Here is a 23390-nt window from a genome sequence, read left to right on the forward strand (position 1 = left end):
TTAGGAATTATTAGGAAGGGAATGGTGAATAAAACGGGAATGTCATAATGCCTCTATATCGCTCCATGGTGAGACTGCACCATGAATACTGTGTACAATTCTGGTCACCCCATCTCAAGAAAAGATATAGTTGCGATGGAGAAGGGCGACCAAAATGATAAAGGGGATGGAATCGCTCCCCTATGAGGAAAGGCTAAAGAGGTTAGGGCTGTTCAGCTTGGAGAAGAGACAGCTGAGGGGGAATATGATAGAGGTCTAGAATGAGTAAATGTGAATAGTTTACTTACTCTCAGATAATAGAAGGACTAGGGGGGCACTGATGAAGTTAGCATATAGCACATTTAAAACTAATCTGAGAAAATTCTCACACACAACACAATTAAACTCTGGAATTTGATGCCAGGGGATGTGGTTAGTGCAGCTGTGTCTAAAAAAGGATTGGATAAGTTCTTGGCCGAGAAGTCAGTTACCTGCTATTAATCAAGTTGACTTAGAAAATAGCCACTGCTATTACTAGCATCAGTAGCATGGGATATACTTAGCTTTTGGGTACTTGCAGCGTGGATTGGCCACTGTTGGAAACAGGATGCTGGGCTTGATGGACCCTTGGTCTGACCCAGTATGGCAATTTCTTATGTGGCACATACACACAACTACAGATTCCATAGGGACCTTCATTTTCAGTTTTTATTTTGCCTGTAAATTTCTCTGTTAGAACAAAAATGAAATAAATGGAAATATGACTTGTACCAGGCAAAATAAATTAAACACTGAAAACTAACGTCCCGATTTATAGGCAAAAGCATTTTGCTGTATGAATGGGTACAGTGTGAAGACATCAGCAATTCTCTGGCTAGGCCTATCTTATTACTTGGAATACCACTGCATGTGAACTGCTTTGGAATCCCTTCTGCCATCAGATTTCTAAAGACAAAACCCTCTTTAGTCAATAAAAGGTTAATTTTACACAATTCAATAAAGAAAGTAGTCTATTTAACAAGTCTCCAGTCCATTTTTATTTTTTCTGAAAAATTCCTGACATTACAGAACTAAACCGAAATGTATTATTTCACGCTTACATTTCATGATAACAAAATCTTCAGGAGCGGAAAAAAAAAACCATGATAAAGCCTTATAAAACTAAAATATGAATCTCAGCAGTTTTAACAGCTGACAGACAAAAGGAATCAAAATGCTGTCATTTAAAAATTTTGAATCAGGAGCAGATAGGGGAAGAGTGCAGAGAAACCAAAATGTACAAACTTGTTAAAACCTGGAATTAGACTGCTCAGAGATGGATTATGGATAATGAAGAGCAGGATAGGATTTATGGGAGGATGTGTAGTGGGTCTAGCTGCTGCCCATGCCTCCAGTCTCCGAAGAAAGCCTGAAATACAAACAAAATTTTTTTTAGAAAAACCCCATTTTCACATTTCATATTGTATTTTCACCTGATGTGCTTTCAGTTACTATTTTGGAAACCTTATATCTGAAAGGCCTGGTAGCATCTGGTGCCTAGCCATCAGTTTTCCAGAAAAGGGAAAAAAGATTATTGCCTGGCTGCAGAAAAGGGTAAGTCACAGGGAAATGCATGGATCAAAGCTACAGATTCCATCCTAAAATTTCATTTGGCACCATCTCCTAAATCATATCCCATCTCCCTATCTTTAACTTATTGCAACTGGTAAAAGAAGAGAACCAGGTAGCATGTCCCTAGTGCAGTGTCAAACAAGCTACAAAATCTTAGGTGGTCTTCTGCCATGTCACTGAAATATGTAAGGCCCAGGATATTTTTCATTAGTTCATTTTTGAATGTTTTCCCAAATAAGCTTGAAAGAGCACAAGCAAACAGAACAGACAAAGCAGACCACAAAGTAAAATCACAGCACAGCTGTCTTGCTAAAATTCAATAGATGCCCTAAAATCACATTTTTCTATTTAGGCATCCCCTAATTATGAACCAATAGGACCAGAGAATTAAAAGCAGGTCTTCAGTTCTTGCCTGAAATCCACTATATCCTTAGTCTTAAACCCTGAGGGAGCTCAGCTGAAAATCAGGGGATGTTACAGAAGAATATTTGCTCTTGTGTACAGACTAAATTCCTTTATAGAAGGCACCTTCTCCTAACTGCATACAGTGGTTTGGACACTCTCTCACAGATACCTTTGACCCGTAAATTCCATGCCCTATAAGTTTTGAAAGCTAAAACAAACTAATCAGATATGGGCCTAAACAGAAGCCAATGCAATTGGGCCAAAATGGGCGATGTGCAGTTTAAATTTGGAACTAGTTAGCAATCTGCTGCTATACCCTGGACAACTGTTTGCTCAGACATTTTGGCAATCCGAAATATAGCCCATTACAATAATCCAGGTGAGATACTGTGGCATGGCGGCTGCAAAATGAGACTGATGAAAGTGGACAAAATCATAGATGCTGCTCCCATCTGTGCCAGCTAACATTTATTTATATTTGATATTCCACCTTTTCCTAGGAAAGGCACAAGGTGGATTACAAAAATGTGAATTGCAGTAGCTATTGATATCTCAGTTTCAAATAAATCTATGAGGAATCCTAAGCTGCCAACCAAGTCTACTTTGATGAGTTTATTCGTGTTTAAATAAGACTAACCAACCACCAGGACAGAGTCTAACCATTTGAGGTATTCTGTCAGATGGATGGATGAGCAAATTTATCATTCCTCCTCACCCATAGCACTTGTCTTGCACGGGGTCAGTTTTAGTTTACTCACGCGCAATCAAGAAGCCACTGCAGCCAAACAGTCAGCAAGACGGGCCAAGGACTCTTCCTGTTTCGAGTCTAAGGGGACATACAATTGTATGTCATCAGTGAACAATTGGTATCTTATCCCAAATTTCTTAATGACAATGGGTGAAGATAAATATTAAATAGTAAGGGAGAGAACAGGGAGCCATGAGGCGCATTGCAAGTCATTACTTGAAGCACAGAATCTATTTGCCACACTCGCTGTGTTCTCCCGAAGAAGGATTGAAACCATTTTAAAGCTACTTCTATAATCCTAATAGTGGCTAAGTGATGTAATGAGTCAGAAATTTAGTGTCAAATGTTGCACAAAGATCCAATAGCAGCATGACAAACATTTAAGTCTCAATTTAAATCAGTTGCAAGTAGTGCCATGTGCTGTAAAATTTCCAAAAACCCCAACTGAGAATCTAATTGCTAGAGCTGCAGAACCACCACCCTCTCCACAAGTTTACCTAAACAGCAGATTGGAGAAAGGGTGGCAGCCCTCCAGCACTGCAGGTTTTGTTTTTTTTAGGATGCCTAATCATTACATTTTCCAGTATCTGTGACGTAACTCTCAAAGAATAAACCAGCCCTAACTGATCCAATAGGATACCTCCCTGGAATAGTTACATTATACTGCCTGAAGAATGGCATCCACTTTTTGCACCTTCTCATTGTCCCTTTCAAGCATATTTGGTTTGTTTCCTATCATTTTAATATCACTCCTCACATTTGTGGCCCATTACTGTTCAAGATAGCATTCCCTTTCTCCAAGGTCTGGGAGATATTAACTCTTACCTCCAAGACACCCTCAGTTTTAAGGGATCCTGCCTATTCAGGTCTTCATGTGTCAATTTTGTCCACAAACTGGACAAAAGACCAGTCTATTGTAGGCTCTAATATTCTTTGTCTGCAGAGGGCTAGTTAAAGCAAGACCAGTTGAACAGTTCTGTAAAACTATTTAAAGCCTATAGGATTTTAGAGACAGACCCTTTTTTGATTGATAGATTTTTATGTTTATAGTATTCTTTGTAGCTTTGCCTGCCACCTTCTGCAACACTTTCCAGAAGCTGTACAACTTCTCCTCCCTCAGACCATTTGGCAGAATCTCAAGTTTTTGGTAGTGCCATAGCACCTTGTCTGGCTAATGTACATGTGGAGTAGTCGTCTAGTGGTTAGAGCAGTGAGCTACAAATGGGAGGGACGGGGGGGGGGGGGGGGGGGGGGGACGACACCCAAGGTTCCAAACCCACTGCTGCTCCTTGTGACCTTGGGCAAGTCACTTTACCCTCCATTGCCTCAGGTACAAAACAAGATTGTGAGCCCTCTGGGGACAGAATACCTTAGTAACCGAATGCATTAAAAAGGTGGAAAACCAATTAGGATTATTCACTGTAGTTTCCAAGGGGAGCAGAGGAGACTATCTACAGGTGCAAAGACCTCCTGTAAATAATGCACAAGCATCACATGATCTGGTTTCTTATAAGTTTTCACTTAAAGTGGGTAAACATCTACCAAAACATGATCAGTCCGTCTTCTGAATATCCAGTAAGTGATCTGAGGACTTACACTGTCCTTACCCACTTTGAAAGTTGAGAGGCAGTAGGTAGACAATCTGGGGATACAAAAAGAACCGAAGGACTGGAGAAGAGTTTGGCGTAGAGCACATAAATCCATTTGTGCCAAATGGGCAGAATTAATGGTGAGATTGATCATACGTAGTTATAGCTGCCCATTCTTCTCCAGGTTCTCAGTCTCTGCCTCTCCACTATGTTGGCGAGGTTATGGTCAGCAAGTTTCCTATTTACATATCTGGTGGGGATACCCTTTCATATCTGCTTTTTGGATGAGAGTGGGGTGGCTCCTTGGGCAAAATGCACATTGTTCACCGTCTATAAACCCAGGTCTATGCCTCTTAGGGTTATAGGGGGAGGGGGGAGAGGAAATCAGAGGCTAGGTAAGTTTCAGAAAAAAAAACATTGATACAGCAGATGTTGCATGCTGCTTGTTTTACAATAGCCTGAAGTGGAAGGCAATACCAACTCTGAAAAATTGGAGAATCCAGGTCCATTCTGTGGCATTGAGAAATTAACCCACATTAAGAGATAATATTGTGTTTTATGATAAGATATGGGACCCATACTGGAAATTCTATAATTCAAGACAGGTGTTAAAGTGAAATGATGTTCTACTGTATGCTACTCTGCGTTGAATGTGAGAATTGTAATGTTAAAAGTGGCAATGGGTCTGGTCTGACAAAAAATTAATTAAAAAACTTCCCTTGTATACACAATTCTGCTGCTGGAAATTAAGATCATAAAGTGTTAAACTGCATTCACTGCCTCATTTGTTGGTTTTTGCATACTGAAGTCCTACTTCAGTTTAAGTAGTTATAAAATCCCAAGCTGCTCATGTAATGTCCAACATATATGTTTAAGTCTATCCCCATATGCTTCAGAGACAAAGATCTAAACATGTATACCCCTAGAGGAAAGACGAGATAGGGGAGGTATGAGAGAGACATTCAAATACCTCAAAGGTTTCCATGCACAGGAGGCGAGCCTCTCTCAATGGAAAGGAGGCTGTAGAACAAGGGGTCATGAATTGAGGTTGAAAGGGGGTAGACTCGGGAGTAATCTTAGGAAATAATTTCTTTACAGAGATGCTTGCGGATGTGTGGAGCCTCCCGGTGGAAGTGTTGGAGACCAAAAAAAACAAAACAAAACAAAACCAGTGTATCTGAATTCAAGAAGGAATGGGATAAATACAGATGATCTCTAAGGAAGTGATGAGAATTAGAATGCTAAATTAATTGGACAGGTTGGATAGGCCACAGACCTTTTCTCCTCATGTTTCTATGACTTAGATTAACAGATATGGGTATTGTAACTGACAACTTAAGGAGGTTGGTTTTTTTGACCCCCCCCCCCCCCCTTTCCCCAATATAGATCAAAAGGAATGCATGGCCCTTTAACAGAGTTAAACAGGCATTCCATTCGGTTGGTTAACGGACTGCCCTAAAAGACTGAACAGATCTAAACCACTGCCACTCCTGAATTAAAATTTCATATTCACAGATCTAACATTTAGAAGGGCTGACTTCAATACAGGTCATCACCTACTCCTAACCCCACCATCCTTCGAGCAAGGGGGATAAAACTGATATGGGCCTCTGAGGGACATTTCTTTGCATGACTACATAGGCCGTATCAGCATTTGAACTATATCCTATCTTACAGCTGTTAAATAATTTTCTTCCTTCCCAACTGGTCACTATATGCAAAGTTATCAGAAACAAATTCACGACAGCAGTCCTAAAATAGCCAAAGGACATGCACTTAGCCAAAAACACTAACCAATCACTATCCACCTTCCTCAGTCAACAGATAACAAAACTGTAAATAGCATCAAGTTATTGGAGTATTTTCCAGTGCTCTGAGAAAAACAGAGAAGCTACTGTGGAGAAGAGGGAGGATGCAGGCAGGGGAGGGGGGGGGTGCACAAGAAGCTGGGTGGGAAGTGCTATGCTGGGGATGCTAAGCAATCATTCATTCTTGTTGAGATGTTATGCTGCAGAAAGATGGGGGAACAGAGTCTGGCGGGAACGGGGATTGAGAATCAAAAGATTAGTGAAAGGATTTAAAGACTGATCGGAGCAGGGTGGGAGGATTGAGAGAAACCGAGGAGAGAGAATGGTGGGACAAGGATGGGGCTCGATTGAGAGAGACTGGCAGGGCCAGGGTGGGGGAATGAAAAGTGATTGGAAGATTGAGAGAGGCCGGTGGGATCAGGGTAGAATTGAGAGAGAGAGACTGGTGGGGACAGAATAGGGGTTCTGAGAATACTAGTGTCGATATGGAGGAAGAAGGGTCTCAGAAAATGAATACCATCCCAACCTAAGGACTTCTTTCTCCATTCTCAAGAAATAAGGTAGAGATGTGAGGCTCTTTGATACTATGCACTCTGGTTAGTTGGTTCTTAGGGCGTGAAAGGTTGCCCACCTCTGACCTACCAGATCTCAATTTTGTTATTCCATGCCCTAAAATTTAACAAATTTTTAAAAATATTGCCAGCCATGAGGCCATGCCTTAACTTCAAAAGTAAGAAATTATACCAGCCAGCACCCACATTTTCTTCTTACATACAAATCTATTCAAAGCTATTTCACTCTGAGCACAAATGCCTGCTTCAACTGCCACAATAATGCTCTAGGACCCAGCTTCAGTAATGCCACTAGAAACTGAAGTGTGCACATCATAATCCTTTTCAAAATTAATGGGCCAACTGTATTGAAACACCCCCCAGCATTGCAAAGATAGTGATATTGAAGTTTTGGCACCAGGCCAAAACATATACCAATCCCTCGTTATAGATTAAGTTTTACATGAAATCCTGTTTGTTCAGCCAAGATATCAATCCAGAGCATGCTTTTTTGTACAAAACGTGATCAAGTAACTTTTAGGAGTGCAAACTTGAGCAATGTATTAAAACAATTTTCAAAAACTGGACAATGACTTACTGATGTCTGCTCCTGAAGACTGCTCTGATTACATTCTGCAACTTGAGTCCTTTTTAACATAGGATGAGCTGATCACTTAGTAAGCCATTATAAAAATAAAAAAAAAAAGTTACTACGCTTCATGCGTGAGCCATGTGTGGCTGCAGACATCTACAAGAATTAGCCCCAATTTATCCTCCTTACTTTAAACTAAAATATAACAGATCAATCCTGACCAAACTGAAGGACAAAAATAATCTTTTCTGTCAAAAAAACGCATAGCAAACTGCAATTAAATACACATAATCACACAAGCATCTTTGTCGTCACACATTCATATCAATCTCTGCCTCAGAGATACACTACTCTGTAAAAGACAGTTACTTCCAGCTTAATACAAAATAGATGCCCACTGGGCAACAGATCAGTAAAATAGATGCCCACTGGGCAACAGATCAGTAAAAAGAGTCTCAATGGTACAGCAGTGGAGGGAAGACAGGATTAATAGCTGGAGGGATCTATACTCCAACAGCCCCCACAGAGAGATATATCCATTTAAAAGCAGTCAGACTAGTTTATTTCCATCTCTTTACATCAGTGAAGGAACTACATGGAATGTGCTTTCCTATAGGACCTTCTGGATATTTCACATGACCTGGACTGGCCAGTGTCAGATAGGATGCTGGTCTGACCCAGCATGGCACATCTTATAAGACAAACCTTTATAGAAACCCTCATTTCAACTTTGTTTCTTTGCTGATAGGATAAAAAGGAGGCAACAGCACTTCCACAGTGCTAAGTCTGGGAAGCTAGACAGCATATAGTAACAGTTCCCTACAGCATTCTGCAAACCCACAGGCTCACCTGTCTTACTGAAAAGACTATAGGGAAGAAAAACTGTATAACTGCCAAATGAATAGCATGTACTACACAGATATGAATCCACACTGCATTAAGAAAGCAGCTTTGGGGACCTTCATTTTCTGTTTTTCCTGGGAATTTCAAAATGAGGAAAAAAATGTACTCTTGTTATAATAATCATTTTTCCACTGATTTTTAACATTGAAATTCCCAGGAAAAAAAAGAAAAAAAGATGAACAAAAGTCCCTAGTTATTTACATTTAGATAACCAACAGGAATGAGGACGGAAACAAAAAGGTCTGCCATTCTGAGCAGACCAAAGGTCCATCAAGCCCAGTATCCTGTATTCAACAGTGGACAATCCAGTTATAAGTATCTGGCAGGATCCCAAAAGGTCAAATTCTATGCTACATATCCCCACGAATAAACAGTGCATTTTCCCAAGTCCACCTTAGTAATGGTTTATAACAACTTTTACCATCCTCCAGCAATGAATTCCAGAGTTTAATTATGCATTGAGTAAAAAGTTTTTTTTGTCTTAAATATATTACCTAGCAACTTCATTGCATGTCCCCTAGTCTTTGTATTTTTTGAAAGGGTAAACCACCAAGTCACGTTTACCTGTTGTACTCCTTTTTATAGACCCTCTATCATATCTCCCCCTCAGCTGCTTCTCCAAGATGAAGAGAGAGTCCTAATAACCTTGTGGCAAAACAGGGTTTTTGCATGCTTTGTTCTGCCCTGTGACACTTTTCCCCAGAGAGCTCATTTCCTCTGTGCTGGCCTGCAAGTGTTTGCCCTCTGCATTGTCATTCAAGCAGGAGTATGCTGCATTGATTCAACAGGAAGCTTAAACAGCATACACATCCCAGCAGCCCTTAAGAAATGTAAAACTGAACATAAGAACAATTCATGCTGGGGCAGACCAAGGGTCCATCAAGTCCAGCATCCTGTTTCCAACAGTGGCCAATTCAGGCCATAAGAACCTGGCAAGTACCCAAAAACCAAGACTATCCCATGTTACTGTTGCTAGTAATAGCAGTGGCTATTTTTTTTTTTTAAGTCAACTTAATTAATAGCAGGTAATTGACTTCTACTCCAAGAACTTATCCAATCCTTTTTTTAAACACAGCTACACTAACTGCACTAACCACATCCCCAAGCAACAAATTCCAGAGTTTAATTGTGCATTGAACATCCTGCAGTGCCTCTGGCCAAAAATTCGTTACTAGTCTGGTTATAAAGCTATTCTTAGTACAGTGTGCACTGACTGGCACTGCAGACAGAACAAGACCAGAAAGTTCTGGAACTCTCTAATCTTAGCTAGGGGTACAGAGGGAGCAGATCTTTGTGCCAAGGTCCTGTTCAGCTCCTGTGGACAGCCTTTTATTTTTTTCCTGATCTCCCCAGACACTAAAAAGTAGTGAAAAGTGTTACTTTTTTACAGGTTAATCCTTTTGTTTTACCTGCTCCTGTTTTATATTATATCTTATCTGTTCTCACTTTTAGTTAATAAACGTATTAGTTTGCTAGCTCTGCCTGTCTTGGATTAATGATCCCTTTGAGATCCCACACAACCCAAGGGAACAAAGTTTCTAGAAAAACACCCAAAGATCAAATACACACAACAGCGTCCCTAGAAACCATCAGGGGATAGCTTGAGGGTGAGACTTTGCCCAGAGGCAAGCAGGAACCCAGTGGGTGAGTGTGCCAATGTAGAAGCACATGTGCAGGTGGGTATGGGCAGTGCTTGGCAGGTTCTCAGAGTGGCCACAGGGCTACCTTGAGTGGGTGTTAGGGGTGGCACAGAGGCATTACATGAAAAATCTCTTTAGCCTTTCCTCATAGGGAGTTGTCCGTCACTTTTATCAATGTGGACATTTTTCTGTACCTTTTCTAATTCTGCTATATCAGATGCAGTGACCAGAATTACAGATTCTACTGAAGGTGCAGTTACACCATGGAGCAATACAGAGGCATTATATTCTGTTTTATTCTCCATTCCATTCCCAATAGTTCCTAGCATTGTTTGCTTTCTTGGCCACCGCCGCACACTGAGCAGAAGATTTCAACATATCCACAATGAGGCCTAGATTCTTTTCCTGACTTCCAATGTGGAACCTTACATAGTGTAGCTATAATTTGAGCTGCTCTTCCCTATGTGCATTACTTTGCAGTTGTCCACATTAAATGCCTTCTGCCATCTGGATACCAAGTCTCCCAGTCTTAAGGTCATCTTACAATGTCTCAATCCTAGAGATTTAACTTTGAATAATTTTATATCAGCAAACTTGATCACCATTGTTCCCATCTCTAGGTGACATGTTAATATACATATCTGGTCCTAGTACAGATCCCTGGGAGACTCCACCATTCACTTTTCTCCATTGAGAAAGTTGACTATTCCTCTGCACTCAGGTGGACCAATCCACACCAGTGGGTTACGTACTACTAGCAGATGGAGATAAGAGTAAAGCTGACTCACTGACACATACCTGCCCCATCAACCCACCAGTATTCTCAGTCTCCAGCTGATGGTGGACATGCATCTCCCTTGTGGGGATTGCTTAGGGAAAAAAAAAAAAAAAAAAAAAGATTCAGATGCACCCTTGAGCTCCTGAGGTGACAAGTTTGGTCCCTCCTTCAGTTAAGTGCTTTAAATCTTATCACGTGTAAACAAAAAAAAAAAAAAGACTGAGTGCAGTGAAGACTTGTACCCTCTTCCAATTGTGCTCTCTGCCAGGAAGAGCAGAGTTCAATTAAAAAAAAAAGTATAGGCAAATTTTAGGCCCTTCTTCCCTCAGCATCTTACCCCCTTTTCTCTCTCACTTCTCTGGGGAGTTGTGTACAGTGGAGGTGGCTTGGGCTTGGCTAACTGAGCAGCTTTTGGCTAGGCCCCGCTTTTCAGGCTCAGTTGTTAGCCATATGGTATGCTACAGTGGTGAGTTTTTTTTTCCTGTGCGCGTAGGTGTGTGCACGCACTCTCACCACATGGCAGTGTCCTGACAGAGAAAGTATGTGCGCAGTTACTTGTGCACGTAAGACCGGGGCCTAGATTTAAGCGCATATTTGCATGGGTTCACCTGGATACTGATGGGAGTGTGTGCAAGAAAAACTGGAGCCAGGGACTAAAATGTCAAAGTGCCTTTAAGAACGTAAGAAATTGCCATGCTGGGTCAGACCAAGGGTCCATCAAGCCCAGCATCCTGTTTCCAACAGAGGCCAAAAGAACCTGGCAAACACCAAACACCAAGAATATCCCATGCTACTGATACCAATAATAGCAAAGGCCATTCCCTAAGAACTTTATTAATAGCAGTTAATGGACTTCTCCTCCAAGAACTTATCCAATCCTTTTTTAAACCCAGCTACACTAACTGCACTAACCACATCCTCTGACAACAAATTCCAGAGCTTAATTGTGCGTTGAGTGAAAGGAAAATTAATATCCTTACCTGATAATTTTCGTTCCTGTAGTACCACGGATCAGTCCAGACTCCTGGGTTTTGCCCCCCCTCTAGCAGATGGAGACAGGAGTTTAACAAACTCCGCCTTATCTAGGCTGGTGCCACCTACAGTCTGGCAGTATTACTTAATGTCAAAGCAGAATGGATTATAAAAAACCCCAACTATATACAGTAACCGAACCGGAAAAATTGGCTCATGGAACCCCCAGATGGGATTCAGCATCCATGGGCTGCCGAACAAAAAACGATCTGCAAGAAATGAGACAGGAATACAATAGCGTGGACTCTCCAAACTGATAAGACCCCAAATCAGGGCGGGACTCTGGACTGATCCGTGGTACTACAGGAACGAAAATTATCAGGTAAGGATACTAATTTTCCTTTCCCTGTACGTACCCGGATCAGTCCAGACTCCTGGGATGTACCAGAGCTGCATCTACTTGGGATGGGATCCAGAGAGGCCCACACGCAGTACCCCAGTTCTGAATGTCCCTGTCCCAGACGCCTGAACATTTAAACTGTAATGTCTAGCAAAAGTGTGGAGCGACTTCCACGTAGCCGCCCTACACATTTCCTCGGGTGACTCCTGATTACTTTCCGCCCAGGAAGCAGCTTGAGATAGATTAGAGTGAGCCCGAAGGCCCACCGGTAATGGCTGCCCACTTAAATAAGCAGAATTAATGGTTTCCTTTAACCAACAAGCTATCGTGGTCTTGGAAGCCATATTACCCCGAGGAGGTCCATTCCAGAGCACAAAGATGATCAGACACCCTGAACTCATTGGTAAGGTCCAGGTAGCGGAGCAAAGCTCGAACATCCAACTTCCTTAAATCCTTATAAGCGGGGTCCGACCGGTCTGGCTCAGAGAAAGCTGGCAGCTCCACTGACTGGTTCAAATGGAAAGACGACACCACCTTGGGTAGAAAGGATGGAACCATACGCAGGGAAACGCCCAAATCAGAAATCCTCAAGAAGGGCTCCCTATACGACAATGCTTGAAGCTCTGACAGTCGATGAGCGGAGGCAATTGCCACCAAAAATACAACCTTCAAGGTGAGATCTTTATGCTTTACTCCGCACAAAAATCGGGAGACATCTGAGTGCACCGCCAGGCTTAGCCCATGTTACTGAGCAAGGAACCGATTGCGGCCACCTGCACTCGTAACGAACTCCAGGACAAGCCCTTGGATAAACCATCTTGAAGAAAGTTCAAGACCTCAGACTCCCAACCGGGTAGACAACTCCCCTGGTGAGACACCAAGCATCAAAAACCTTCCAGACCCTGACATAAGACAAGGAAGTGGAGACCTTGCGGGACTGTTAACATGGTAGATACCACCGCATCCGAATACCCCTGGGTTTTCAGATGTTTCCTCTCAAGAGCCATGCTGCTATACAAAAGCATTAGACCTGATCGAAATAAACTGGACCCTGATGGAGAAGGTCCGGTAGATCCGGAAATCTCAGGGGACCGTCAAAGGCCAGATTGATCAGATCTGCGAACCATGGACGCCTCGGCCACTCGGGAGCGATGAGAATTACCTCAGACGGATGCACTTCTATTCTGCGAACAGTTCGCCCAATGAGTGGCCAAGGAGGAAACACATACAGCAGGATTTCCTTCGGCCAGGGGAGAACCAGAGCGTCCACGCCCTCTGCGCATGGTTCCCTGTGGCAGGCAAAGAAGCGTGGTGCCTTGGCGTTCCGGAACGTCGCCATCAGGTCCACACAGGGTGTTCCCCAACGGGCACAAATGCAATGAAAGGCTTCGTCTGCGAGCTCCCATTCTCCGGGATCTAGGCAATGTCGACTGAGGTAGTCCGCACGAACGTTGTCGACCCCGGCAATGTGGGAGGCCGCTATGCTGAACAGATTCTGTTCCGCCCAAAATATCAGTAACCGAGCTTCCAATACTACTGGTTGACTTCTGGTTCCTCCCCGACGGTTGATATAAGCCACCGTGGTCACATTGTTGGACAGAATGCATACTGATTTGCCATGGAGAATCGGCAGGAACGCCTGCAGCGCCAACCTCACCGCTCTGGTCTCCAGGCGATTGATAGACCACCGAGCCTCCTGTGAGGACCACCTGCCCTGCACGGACGTCCGCTGACAAACCGCTCCCCATATAGGCAGGCATCCGTGGTGACCAATGTCCAATCTGGAATGACCAAAGGTACTCCCCCCACCTTAAGTTGTCCGGGTTGAGCCACCAGGCGAGACAGGGTTCCAGCGGGAGAGCAAAGCTGACTGCAAAGGCCGCATATGAGCGAAGGCCCAAGGAACCAATTCCAGAGTCGAAGTCATGGAAGCCAGCACCTGTAAGTAATCCCAAACAATTGGGGAGGGATTGGCTAGTAGGGCCCGTACCTGCCCCTGAAGCTTGACCCGATGCTCCTCCGTGAGGGACACCGTGCCCTGCCGAGTATCAAACAGAGCTCCCAAAAACTCCAAGGACTGGGAGGGGACCAGGTGACTCTTGGCTGGGTTGACTACCCAACCAAGACTCCTTAGTAACTGCAGTATACGAGCGATTGCCTCCTTGCAATGCAATTCCGACTTTGCCCTGATCAGCCAATCGTCCAAATACGGATGTACAAGGTACCCCTTCTTGTGGAGCTGCATCGCCACCACTACCATGACCTTGGTGAATGTCCTGGACGCAGTGGCGAGACCGAACGGCAAATTGCGGAACTGGTAGTGGCCCCCCGAGACGAAAAACCTTAAAAAACATTGATCTGCGCAGATGCCAATGTGCAGATAGGCTTCGGTGAAATCCAGAGAGGCCAGAAATTCAGAAATTCCCCCCCCCCCGTCACAATGACAGACTGTAGGGTTTCCATTTGGAAGCGAGGAATCCACAGGCATCTGTTGACCCGCTTGAGGTCAAGAATGGGACGAAAATGTTCCTTCTTTCTTGGGCATCACAAAATAAATGGAGTACCGGCCCTTCTGGACTTCCCCCCGACAGCACCCGGACGATGGCTCAGAGGGCGAGAAGCCATTGCAGAGTCTTGTATCACTTCGCATTTTGGCTCCTGACCGCAGGGAGAAACTGGAATATCTGGCGGGGCCTGCATGCAAAATCTAACGCGTAACCGTGTTTAATCGCCGAAAGGACCCACTGGTCTGACGTGATTTTGGCCCACTCCTCAAAGTACAGAGTCACTCTGCCGTCCACCACTGGGACAGAGGACTGAGCCGGCCGCCCATCATTGTGAAGTCTTTCTACTCGGTAAACTCTGGCCGGAGCCAGGTCTACCGAAACGCTGCCCTCGAAAGGACGGAGTGAAGGACTGCTGCCTGCTGGCATTGTGACGAAAGGAAGAACCCGATCCCCGCGAAGTCCAGGATTCCTACCCCTGCGAAACCGAGCCTTGGAAGAAGAGGCTCCTCTCGACTTCGGCTTATCCTCCGGCAGCCGATGAACCTTATTCTTGCCCAAGGACTGCATCAGGTCCTCTAGCCCCTTACCAAAGAGCAGCTTACCCTTAAACGGCAGGGAACCCAGGCGAGCCTTGGAAGAGACATCTGCCACCCAGTGGCGTAACCATAACAGATGTCGGGTGGACACCGCCGACACCATAGACCTGGCTGATGTGTGCAGCAAATCATAAAAGTGTCCTCACTGTAGGCAATTACCGCCTACAGGCGTCCCGCCTGAAGAGCTTCCTCCTGGGACAATGAGTCATTGGCCAGTAGCTGCTGGACCCAGCACAGACCTGCCCTCAATGAAAAATTGCTACACATTGCTGCCCGTATCCCCAGGGCAGATACTTCAAAAATCTTTTCAAGCTGAGCTTCCAGTTTACGATCCTGCAGGTCCTTGGGGGCCATGCACCCGTAACCGGAATGGTGGTCGTTTTCGTGACCGCCTCCACTGCTGCATCCACCGTAAAAACCCGCAAGAGCTCCAAAGCCTCCTCGGGCAAGGGGTATAACTTATCCATTGCCTTTGCCACCTTAAGGCCCAAATCTGGAGTGTCCCACTTTTAAAAAGCAAATCTGTGGCTGAAAAATAAAAGGGGAAGGATGAAGGAGGCCCCCGTAGACTCAGTACCACAGGATCCGTAGCTCCTAGGCGCGACTCCACCTGAGGCAGCTGAATCCCTAGCTCCCCCAAAATAGCCAGGATGAGCGGCCCTAACTCATCTCTGAGAAACAGGCGGACCACCTTCGGATCATCCCAGTCTGCTCCATGGCCCCCTCTGAGACCGCCCTGTTGTGGCTCGGCCTCTCCCTCCACCCCCCCCCCCCCTTGGGGGCTGAGAAGGTAACTCCCGTTTGTCTGGGTCCTCAGAGTCTGAGAAAGGCTCAGGGTCAGGCACCGGGGTCCTTAGGGGCTTTGGTCTCTGGTTGGACAAGGCTCCTGCATTCTGAGGGCCCCGGGGCCGCTTTGGAGGAAGGGGCTGGGATTCCAGGGGGGGGGGGGGGGGGGGGGGGGGGGGAGGTCTTCTCTTATGTGCCTTCCGAACCTTAAAGGCCTTATACATTAGCAGGACAAAATCTGAAGAAAAAGACTGACAAGGTATCATCCTTATCCCTTGCAGCCAGATCATCATTCATCCTGACACTAGTTGCAGGTCTGTCCCCCTCCGGGACTCTCGCTGAGGTGACAAACTCAGGGGAAGGTCGTCCTCCCCTGGAGCTGCCTGCACTGCAGCACCCCCCCCCCCCCCCCATTCCCAAAGGAGACAAAATGGCATCCGCCACCGGGACAGCCAGGGACTGCGGTCCTGGTGGCGAATGCCATTTACCACTCGTTTCGGGCACCCTCACCCCTAGAGACGCAAGATGTAGCCAGACTGTCCTGAGATGGGCACGCTTGCGCCACAGGCCCGACGTGCAGCTGGACGCAGCATGGTCGGACAGGCAATCAAATTCAGCACCCCCCCCCCCCCCCACCGAGAACGTGGCAAAATGGCACCAAAATTCCCCCCCCCCACGTGAATGGAAGGGCAAAGGGAGACTATTCGTGAAAAAAATGACCCCCCACTTTTTTTTTTCACCCCCAGTGGTAGTGTGGGTTGGGAAATGGGTCCTCAACCCCCAACACCAATAGCCTCTGTAACCAGGGAGGATGGTCCCCTCAGGACCTCACAACCCCCTGGGAGGCGAGACCCTGACCTGCAGGAACACACTGCGGTCGGTCTCCAACAAGTTGTTTTTTTAAGTTTTGCCTAACTCTCTAAAACCCTAGGCCCCACACAGACTGTAGGTTTTGCACCTCCTGAACCTGCTGGAGACAGAAAAATACTAAGAGCTTGTTTGTTAAACTTCTGTCTCCATCTGCTGGGGGGGACGGGGGGGGGGGGGGGGGGGACGGGACACCCAGGAGCCTGGACTGATCTGGGTATGCACAGGGAAAAATAATTCTCTGATTAGTCTTAAATGTGCTACTTACTAACTTCATGGAATGGCCCCTAGTCCTATTATCTGAAAGTGTAAATAACCGATTCACATGTACTCATTCAAGACCTCTCACATATTCCCCCTTCAGCTGTCGCTTCTCCAAGCTGAACAGCCCTATCCTCATAGGGGAGTTGTTCCATCCCCTTTATCATTTTGGTTGCCCTTCTCTGTACCTTCTTCATCACAATTATATCTTTTTTGAGATGCGGCAACCAGAATTGTACACAATATTCAAGATGTGGTTTCATCATGGAGCGATACAGAGGCATTATGACATGTTCTGTTTTAACTATTCCCTTCCTAATTCCTAACATTGTTTGCTTTTTTGACCGCTGCAGCACACTGAGCTGATGATTTCAAAGTATTATCCACTATGATGCCTAGATCTTTTTCCTGGGTGGTAGCTCCTAATATGGAATCTAACAGTGTGTTACTACAGCAAGGGTTATTTTTCCCTATATGCAACACCTTGCACTCGTCCACATTAAATTTCATCTGCCATTTGGATGCCCAATCTTCCAGTCTTGCAAGGTCCTCCTGTAATGTATCACAATCCACTTGTGATTTAACTACTCTGAATAATTTTGTATCGTCCACAAATTTGATAACCTCACTCATCATATTCCTTTCCAGATCATATCCCTGAGGCACTCCACTGTTTACGCTTTTCCACCGAGTAAATTGACCATTTAATCCTACTCTCTGTTTCCGGTCTTTTAACCAGTTTGTAATCCACGAAAGGACATCGCCTCCTATCCCATGACTTTTTAGCTTTCTTAGAAGCCTCTCATGAGGGACTTTGTCAAACGCCTTCTGAAAATCCAAATACACTACATCTACTTGTTCACCTTTATCCACATTTATTAACCCCTTCAAACAAATGAAGATTTGTTAGGCAAGACTTCCCTTGGGTAAATCCATGTTGACTGTTCCATTAAATCATGTCTTTCTATATGCTCTACGATTTGATCTTGAGAATAGTTTCCACAATTTTTCCCGGCACTGAAGTCAGGCTCACTGGTCTATAGTTACCCGGATCACCCCTGGAGCCTATTTTAAATATTGGGGTTACATTAGCCACCCTCCAGTCTTCAGGTACAATGGAGGATTTTAATGATAGGTTACAAATTTTAACTAATAGATCAGAAATTTCATTTTTGAGTTCCTTCAGTACCCTAGGATGCATACCATCCGGTCCAGGTGATTTACTACTTTTTAGTTTGTCAATCCGGCCTACTACATCTTCCAGGTTCACAGTGATTTCGTTCAGTTCGTCTGACTCATCACCCCTGAAAACCATCTCCAGAACTGGTATCTCCCCAACATCCTCATTAGTAAACAGGAAGCAAAGAATTCATTTAGTCTTTCTGCAATGGCCTTATCTTCCCTAAGAGCTAGTAGGACACAAGGAAAAGGCAAGAACGCGAGTGACGGCAACACCTATGGGGCTGCAACAGCCCCCTACCCCATTTGACCCTCTTCAAGTAAGTTTTCTAACCCAATATGACATTTCAATGAGTGAGAGTCCTGTAGTCCAGGGTTTTCAACTTTTTTGGTTGGTCAGACCATTTTAGCCTTCGGGGACTTAATCCCTTCCTACTACTCCCCCCAACCAATCCCATCCCCATCAGTTTTGTTCTCCCCTACAGCATATCTTCACTATACTGTTGCTGCTTTGTTCATCGACCCCTGGATGCTGTCATTACCCCACTGCTGATGCTTTCAGTCACCACTGATTTGTCCATGGTTTAGTCTCATGAAGAGTCTTCCCCTATGATTGCCTCATTGTAGTAGATGGTCACAGTAGCTCAAACTATTTAAATATGGAACTTGTAGAAAAACAAAACCCCATCTCAGGAATTAAAGAACCATTAACTCCCAAATGCAATATTGCTAGTACTTGGAGTGATATGCAGTTTCCAAGATATATTACCTTGTAAAGACACTGCCTTACTTTCATCAGCAATCCCACTGCAACAAAAGCATAGGGCTCCACTGAAGTGTAAAAAAAAACCAAACCAAAAAACTGATAGATAACAGTCTATATAACTGTACCCAAGCCAAGATATAGACTTATTAGAGATTATAAATATATATACATACATATACGTAGACTCGAGATTGAGCTCTCTCCAGCCACGCAAACATGCTATCTATTTATCTCTATGCAGTCAAATCTTATAAACCTTGTCCTACTCTTAACATCTGTCTTAACTACAGCCTACATTATGCTCCTTAATTATTTTATTCTACGTTGTTATTCCCAGTTATTTGTATCCAAGTTCGAATCATCCTGTTTCTTGTAAGACAACTCCTTGTCATGGTTATTGTTTTGAATGTAAACAGACTTGATTAGTAATTCTGTTACTGGAAAATCGGTATATAAAAATGCTAAATAAAGAGCAAAACAGATTAAACAAATTCAAATGGAAGGATTCCTACATTCTTTGATGTTACTGAAAACCCCCCCCCCCAAAAATTGTTCTGATCCCCCAATTAAAAAAAAGCCACAAGAGCACCACAAACTGTTGGTTAATGCTGTATATTTATCTCTTTACAGTGAAGGTAACTACAGGCAGCCATACTTTGAACTCATAACTAGCTTTTTGGCAAGGACAGCCCCCACTATGACTATTCATATTTACTGTGCAGGAATGCTGATATAATCATTAACTAAACAGAATAGAAGAGTTCCAGGTAATGCGCTTGACTTCACATGGGTTTAACTGATACATTCCCAATTTTGCTAAGACTTGCTAGTATGCCTGCTACACCCTTTGTGCCACGTGTATGAGAAATGGAAATTTATAAGCACAAGCAGGCAACTTCAGGCTATCCTGTTACAAATCTATACCTACATTTCACTGTTTGGTAATATTTAGGAATACAATCACTTTAGTTTAATACTTAAGAATGCAAACTTAGGATGGAAGGCCTCAGCGCATGGAAGCTTCCAAAAGTAAATGGGTCACTGGGCAAAAAGGAAGTGAATGCAAATGACTGGGCTCAGGCTAAGTGTCTGTGACCACTGGGATTAGAAAATAAGTGCTTACCTGTAACAGGTGTTTTGAAAATATTTCAGTCACACATGGGGCAATGCAACTGAACAAGGTCTTCTAGAGCTTTCTAAAAACACTTTTTCCCCTCCATAGATAGAAATATATTTAGAAACCAAACTTTTGAGGCCAGAAAAATGCTGTTTTATTATTCTGTTAATTTTTCTGAATTTTAGGCACAGGTGCAAATATTAGGTGCTCAGATGCCTTTGCTCGAGATTTTTCTAGCCCTGTTTTTCACTGTCCATATGCAGTAGTTCTCACAGTTCCCTTCAGTTTTATATAAAAGTCTTAACTGGACAAAACTGAAAGTTTGTGGAAATGGAGACCTATTGTCTTCAGAGAATACTTCAGGAAGTAAACAATTCTGTTCTAAAGACAAGCACTTTAGTGAGCGCCCCGTGTGACTAAAATGTCTAATAAGGGAAAATAGAAACAGGCAGGAAATGTTTGGCTGAAGCAGTCTTTTCAATTTTAAATCTCTTTAACTCCTGGCTATGTCTTGCTTCTTGTTCAACCAGGAAGCTTTAGAGGCTGGTCAGGGGAATCTTACTGTGCAACATCTGTTGGCCAAATTTAGGACCCATGATTGCAAGGGTCTCTAAAGAGCCTAGAGGCATGGCCCCTGGCTAAAGAATGTAAAGACAATGACCACACCTAGGGTGTGGGATTCTATAATTAAGAAGGGAGCATTATCAGAGTAGTTGTGAATGAAGAAGGCTCACTGCGCCAGATCTCAGTTCTAGTTCTCTTTTTGCACAGGGTCAAAATTTAGAGGAAAAAAGGTTAAAGGAAAATGGATTCTTACCTGCTAACTTTCAATCCTGAAGTACCACGGATCAGTCCAGTCGAGTGGGTTTATGCATCCCTAGAACAAAAACTTTGAGGCACTGCTTCATAACAGAGTGCCACCTGCAGTCCCTCAGTATTGGCCTGTACCCAAGCCAAGATGTTTACCCTAATAAACCCCAATAAGCCTTGGGCGAACAGAGAAAGTTGGAGCCTCCTGCAAACTAGGTCCCCTTGATTTAACACATACCAAACTACAGTTTTCGTCACTGATTATATCAAATGCCAGTTCAATCAGCTTATTTAAAATATATTTAAAAATGATCTGGAAAGGGGTACGAGTGAGGTGATCAAATTTGCGGATGACAAAATTATGCAGCGTAGTTAAACCTCAAGCAGATTGTGATGAATTACAGGAGGACATTGTAAGACTAGAACTTTGGGTTTCCAAATGGCAGATGAAATTTAACGTGGACAAGTGCAAAGTGATGCATATAGGGAAAAGTAACCCTTGCTGTACTTGTAGTTACACAATGTTAGGTTCTATCTTAGGAGTTACCATCCAGGAAAGATCTAGGCATCATAGTGGATAATACATTGAACTAGACTGCCCAATGTGCTGTGGCAATCAAAAAAAGCAAACGTTAGAAATTAAGGGAATGGAAAAATGGAGGATGTCATAATGCCTCTATCACTCCATTGGAGAGACCGCACCTTGAATACTGTGTGCAGTTCTGGTCACCGCATCTCAAAAAGGATATAGTTGCACTGGAGAATGTGCAGAGAAGGTCGACCAAAATAAGGGGGCATGGAATGGCTCCCCTATGAGGAAATGCTAAGGAAGTTAGGGCTGTTCAGCTTGGAAAAGAGACAACTGAGGGGGATATGATAGAAGTCTACAAAATCATGAAAGGACTTGAACAAGTTAATGTAAACTTGTTATTTACTCTCTGATAACAGAAAGACCAGAGGGCACTCCATGAAGCTAGCAAATAGCTCATTTAAAACCAATCCATGAAAGTTCTCTCTGCATAGTTAAGCTCTGGATTTCATTTCCAGAGGATGTAGTTACAGCTAGTTAGTACTGGGTTTAAAAAGGGGTTGGATAAGTTCTTAGAGGACAAATCCATTAACTATGACTAATTAATAAGCAATGGTAGCTTGTGATCTAATGTTTGGGTACTTGCCAGGTACTTGTGACTTGGATTGGCTTCTATTGGAAACAGGATACTGGGCTTGATGGACCCTTGGTCTGACCAATTATGGCATATCTTATGTTCTTAGCCATATCCAGAAGGGAGGAAGTCTTGTCAGATGGGCAGGGATCTCTGGACCGAACCATTGTACTTCAGGAATGAAAATTAGTAGATAAGAACAAATTTTCCTCTCCTGTTCATACCCCGGATCAGTCCAGATGCATGGGATATACCCAAGCTCCTTTATTCTGGACGGGAACCTGAAAGACCCGCATGCATTACACTCTCCCCAAATGTTGCTTCCTCTGGAGCCCGCACATCTAAACAGTAATGTTAGGTAAAAGTGTGACGAGACCACATCGCCACACAATAGATCTCCTACAGAGAAAGCAGTTGACACTCCGCCAAGGAGATCGCCTGTACCCTATTGGAATGTGCTCGCAACCTCGCCCTTGCAGATGTAAGCCGAAGCTGTCAGTTCCTAACAGCAAGCAATAGGGCCCTTGGAAGTCTTATTTCCCTTCTTTGCGCCACTGAACAAGACAGATGATCCGATCTCCGAAAGGGTTCATCACCTTGAGATATCACAAAAGGATACAAAAAACACATCCAATAAGTGAAGTTCCTTAGCCATCGAAGAATTGGCTGTCAAGTTCGGAAAAGCCAGAAGCTCAACCACCTGATTAAGTTGAAAAGAGAACACTATGCACAGTTCTTTTTGCTGAAGTAAAGAAACCCCATTGTCTGAAAAATGCAGGAAAGGATCCCCTACACGACAACGCTTGCAGATCAGATGGCCAGCAGGAAAAAGTCTTCAGGGTTAAATGCTTCAACGACACCCTCTGCATTGGCTCAAAAGGAGGGCCACGCAGCACCCAAAGAACCAAATTCAGATTCCATGCCAGACAGATCTTCCGCATTGGAAGATGCAGATGCTTTGTCCCTTTTAGGAAACGAGCCACATCCAGATATAACACCAGCTGTCTTCCCTACTATGCAGGGAACCCAAAGTTATCTGGACTCAAAGGGAATTATACACTAATCCCTTGGACAACCCTCTCTACAAGAAGGCCAAGATCTATGGGACATCCACTTTTAAGGGCTGCACTCTAGTCAGCAAACATCAGGATTTGAAAACTCTCCACACCTGGACATAAGCCATTGAAGTGGAAGGTCTTCTTGCCTGAAGCAAAGTTGCAATCACCGGCTCCGAATACCCTTCCAAATGAAGCAGACACCTCTCAGAAGCAAAGCCACTAGACAAGTGATCCCCGGGCTGAAAATGTGTTCCTGTCGAAGTAACCCTGTGGGATGAGCCAAACGAAGGGGCCCCATCTACCG

At 44.0% G+C, this 23390-nt stretch overlaps 1 protein-coding gene across 2 annotated transcripts in view; it reads right to left on the reverse strand.

Moving 5' to 3' along the window:
- Positions 1-990: 990 nt before the first annotated feature.
- PCBP2 (poly(rC) binding protein 2) overlaps positions 991-23390 on the reverse strand; it is a 144064-nt gene continuing 121664 nt past the window's right edge. The window contains exons 15-16 of one of the 2 annotated variants that reach the window (XM_029595209.1): positions 2754-2821; positions 991-1387 (exon numbers count right to left, since the gene is read on the reverse strand). In XM_029595209.1, the coding sequence (XP_029451069.1) occupies positions 2785-2821 (37 nt within the window). In that variant the 3' untranslated portion in view covers positions 991-1387; positions 2754-2784. The remainder of the gene's footprint in view (positions 1388-2753; positions 2822-23390) is intronic. The other variant, XM_029595208.1, reaches the window with a different exon arrangement.

The sequence above is a fragment of the Rhinatrema bivittatum genome, chromosome 3, assembly GCF_901001135.1.
Source record: "Rhinatrema bivittatum chromosome 3, aRhiBiv1.1, whole genome shotgun sequence".
In the NCBI taxonomy this organism is placed as follows: domain Eukaryota; kingdom Metazoa; phylum Chordata; class Amphibia; order Gymnophiona; family Rhinatrematidae; genus Rhinatrema; species Rhinatrema bivittatum.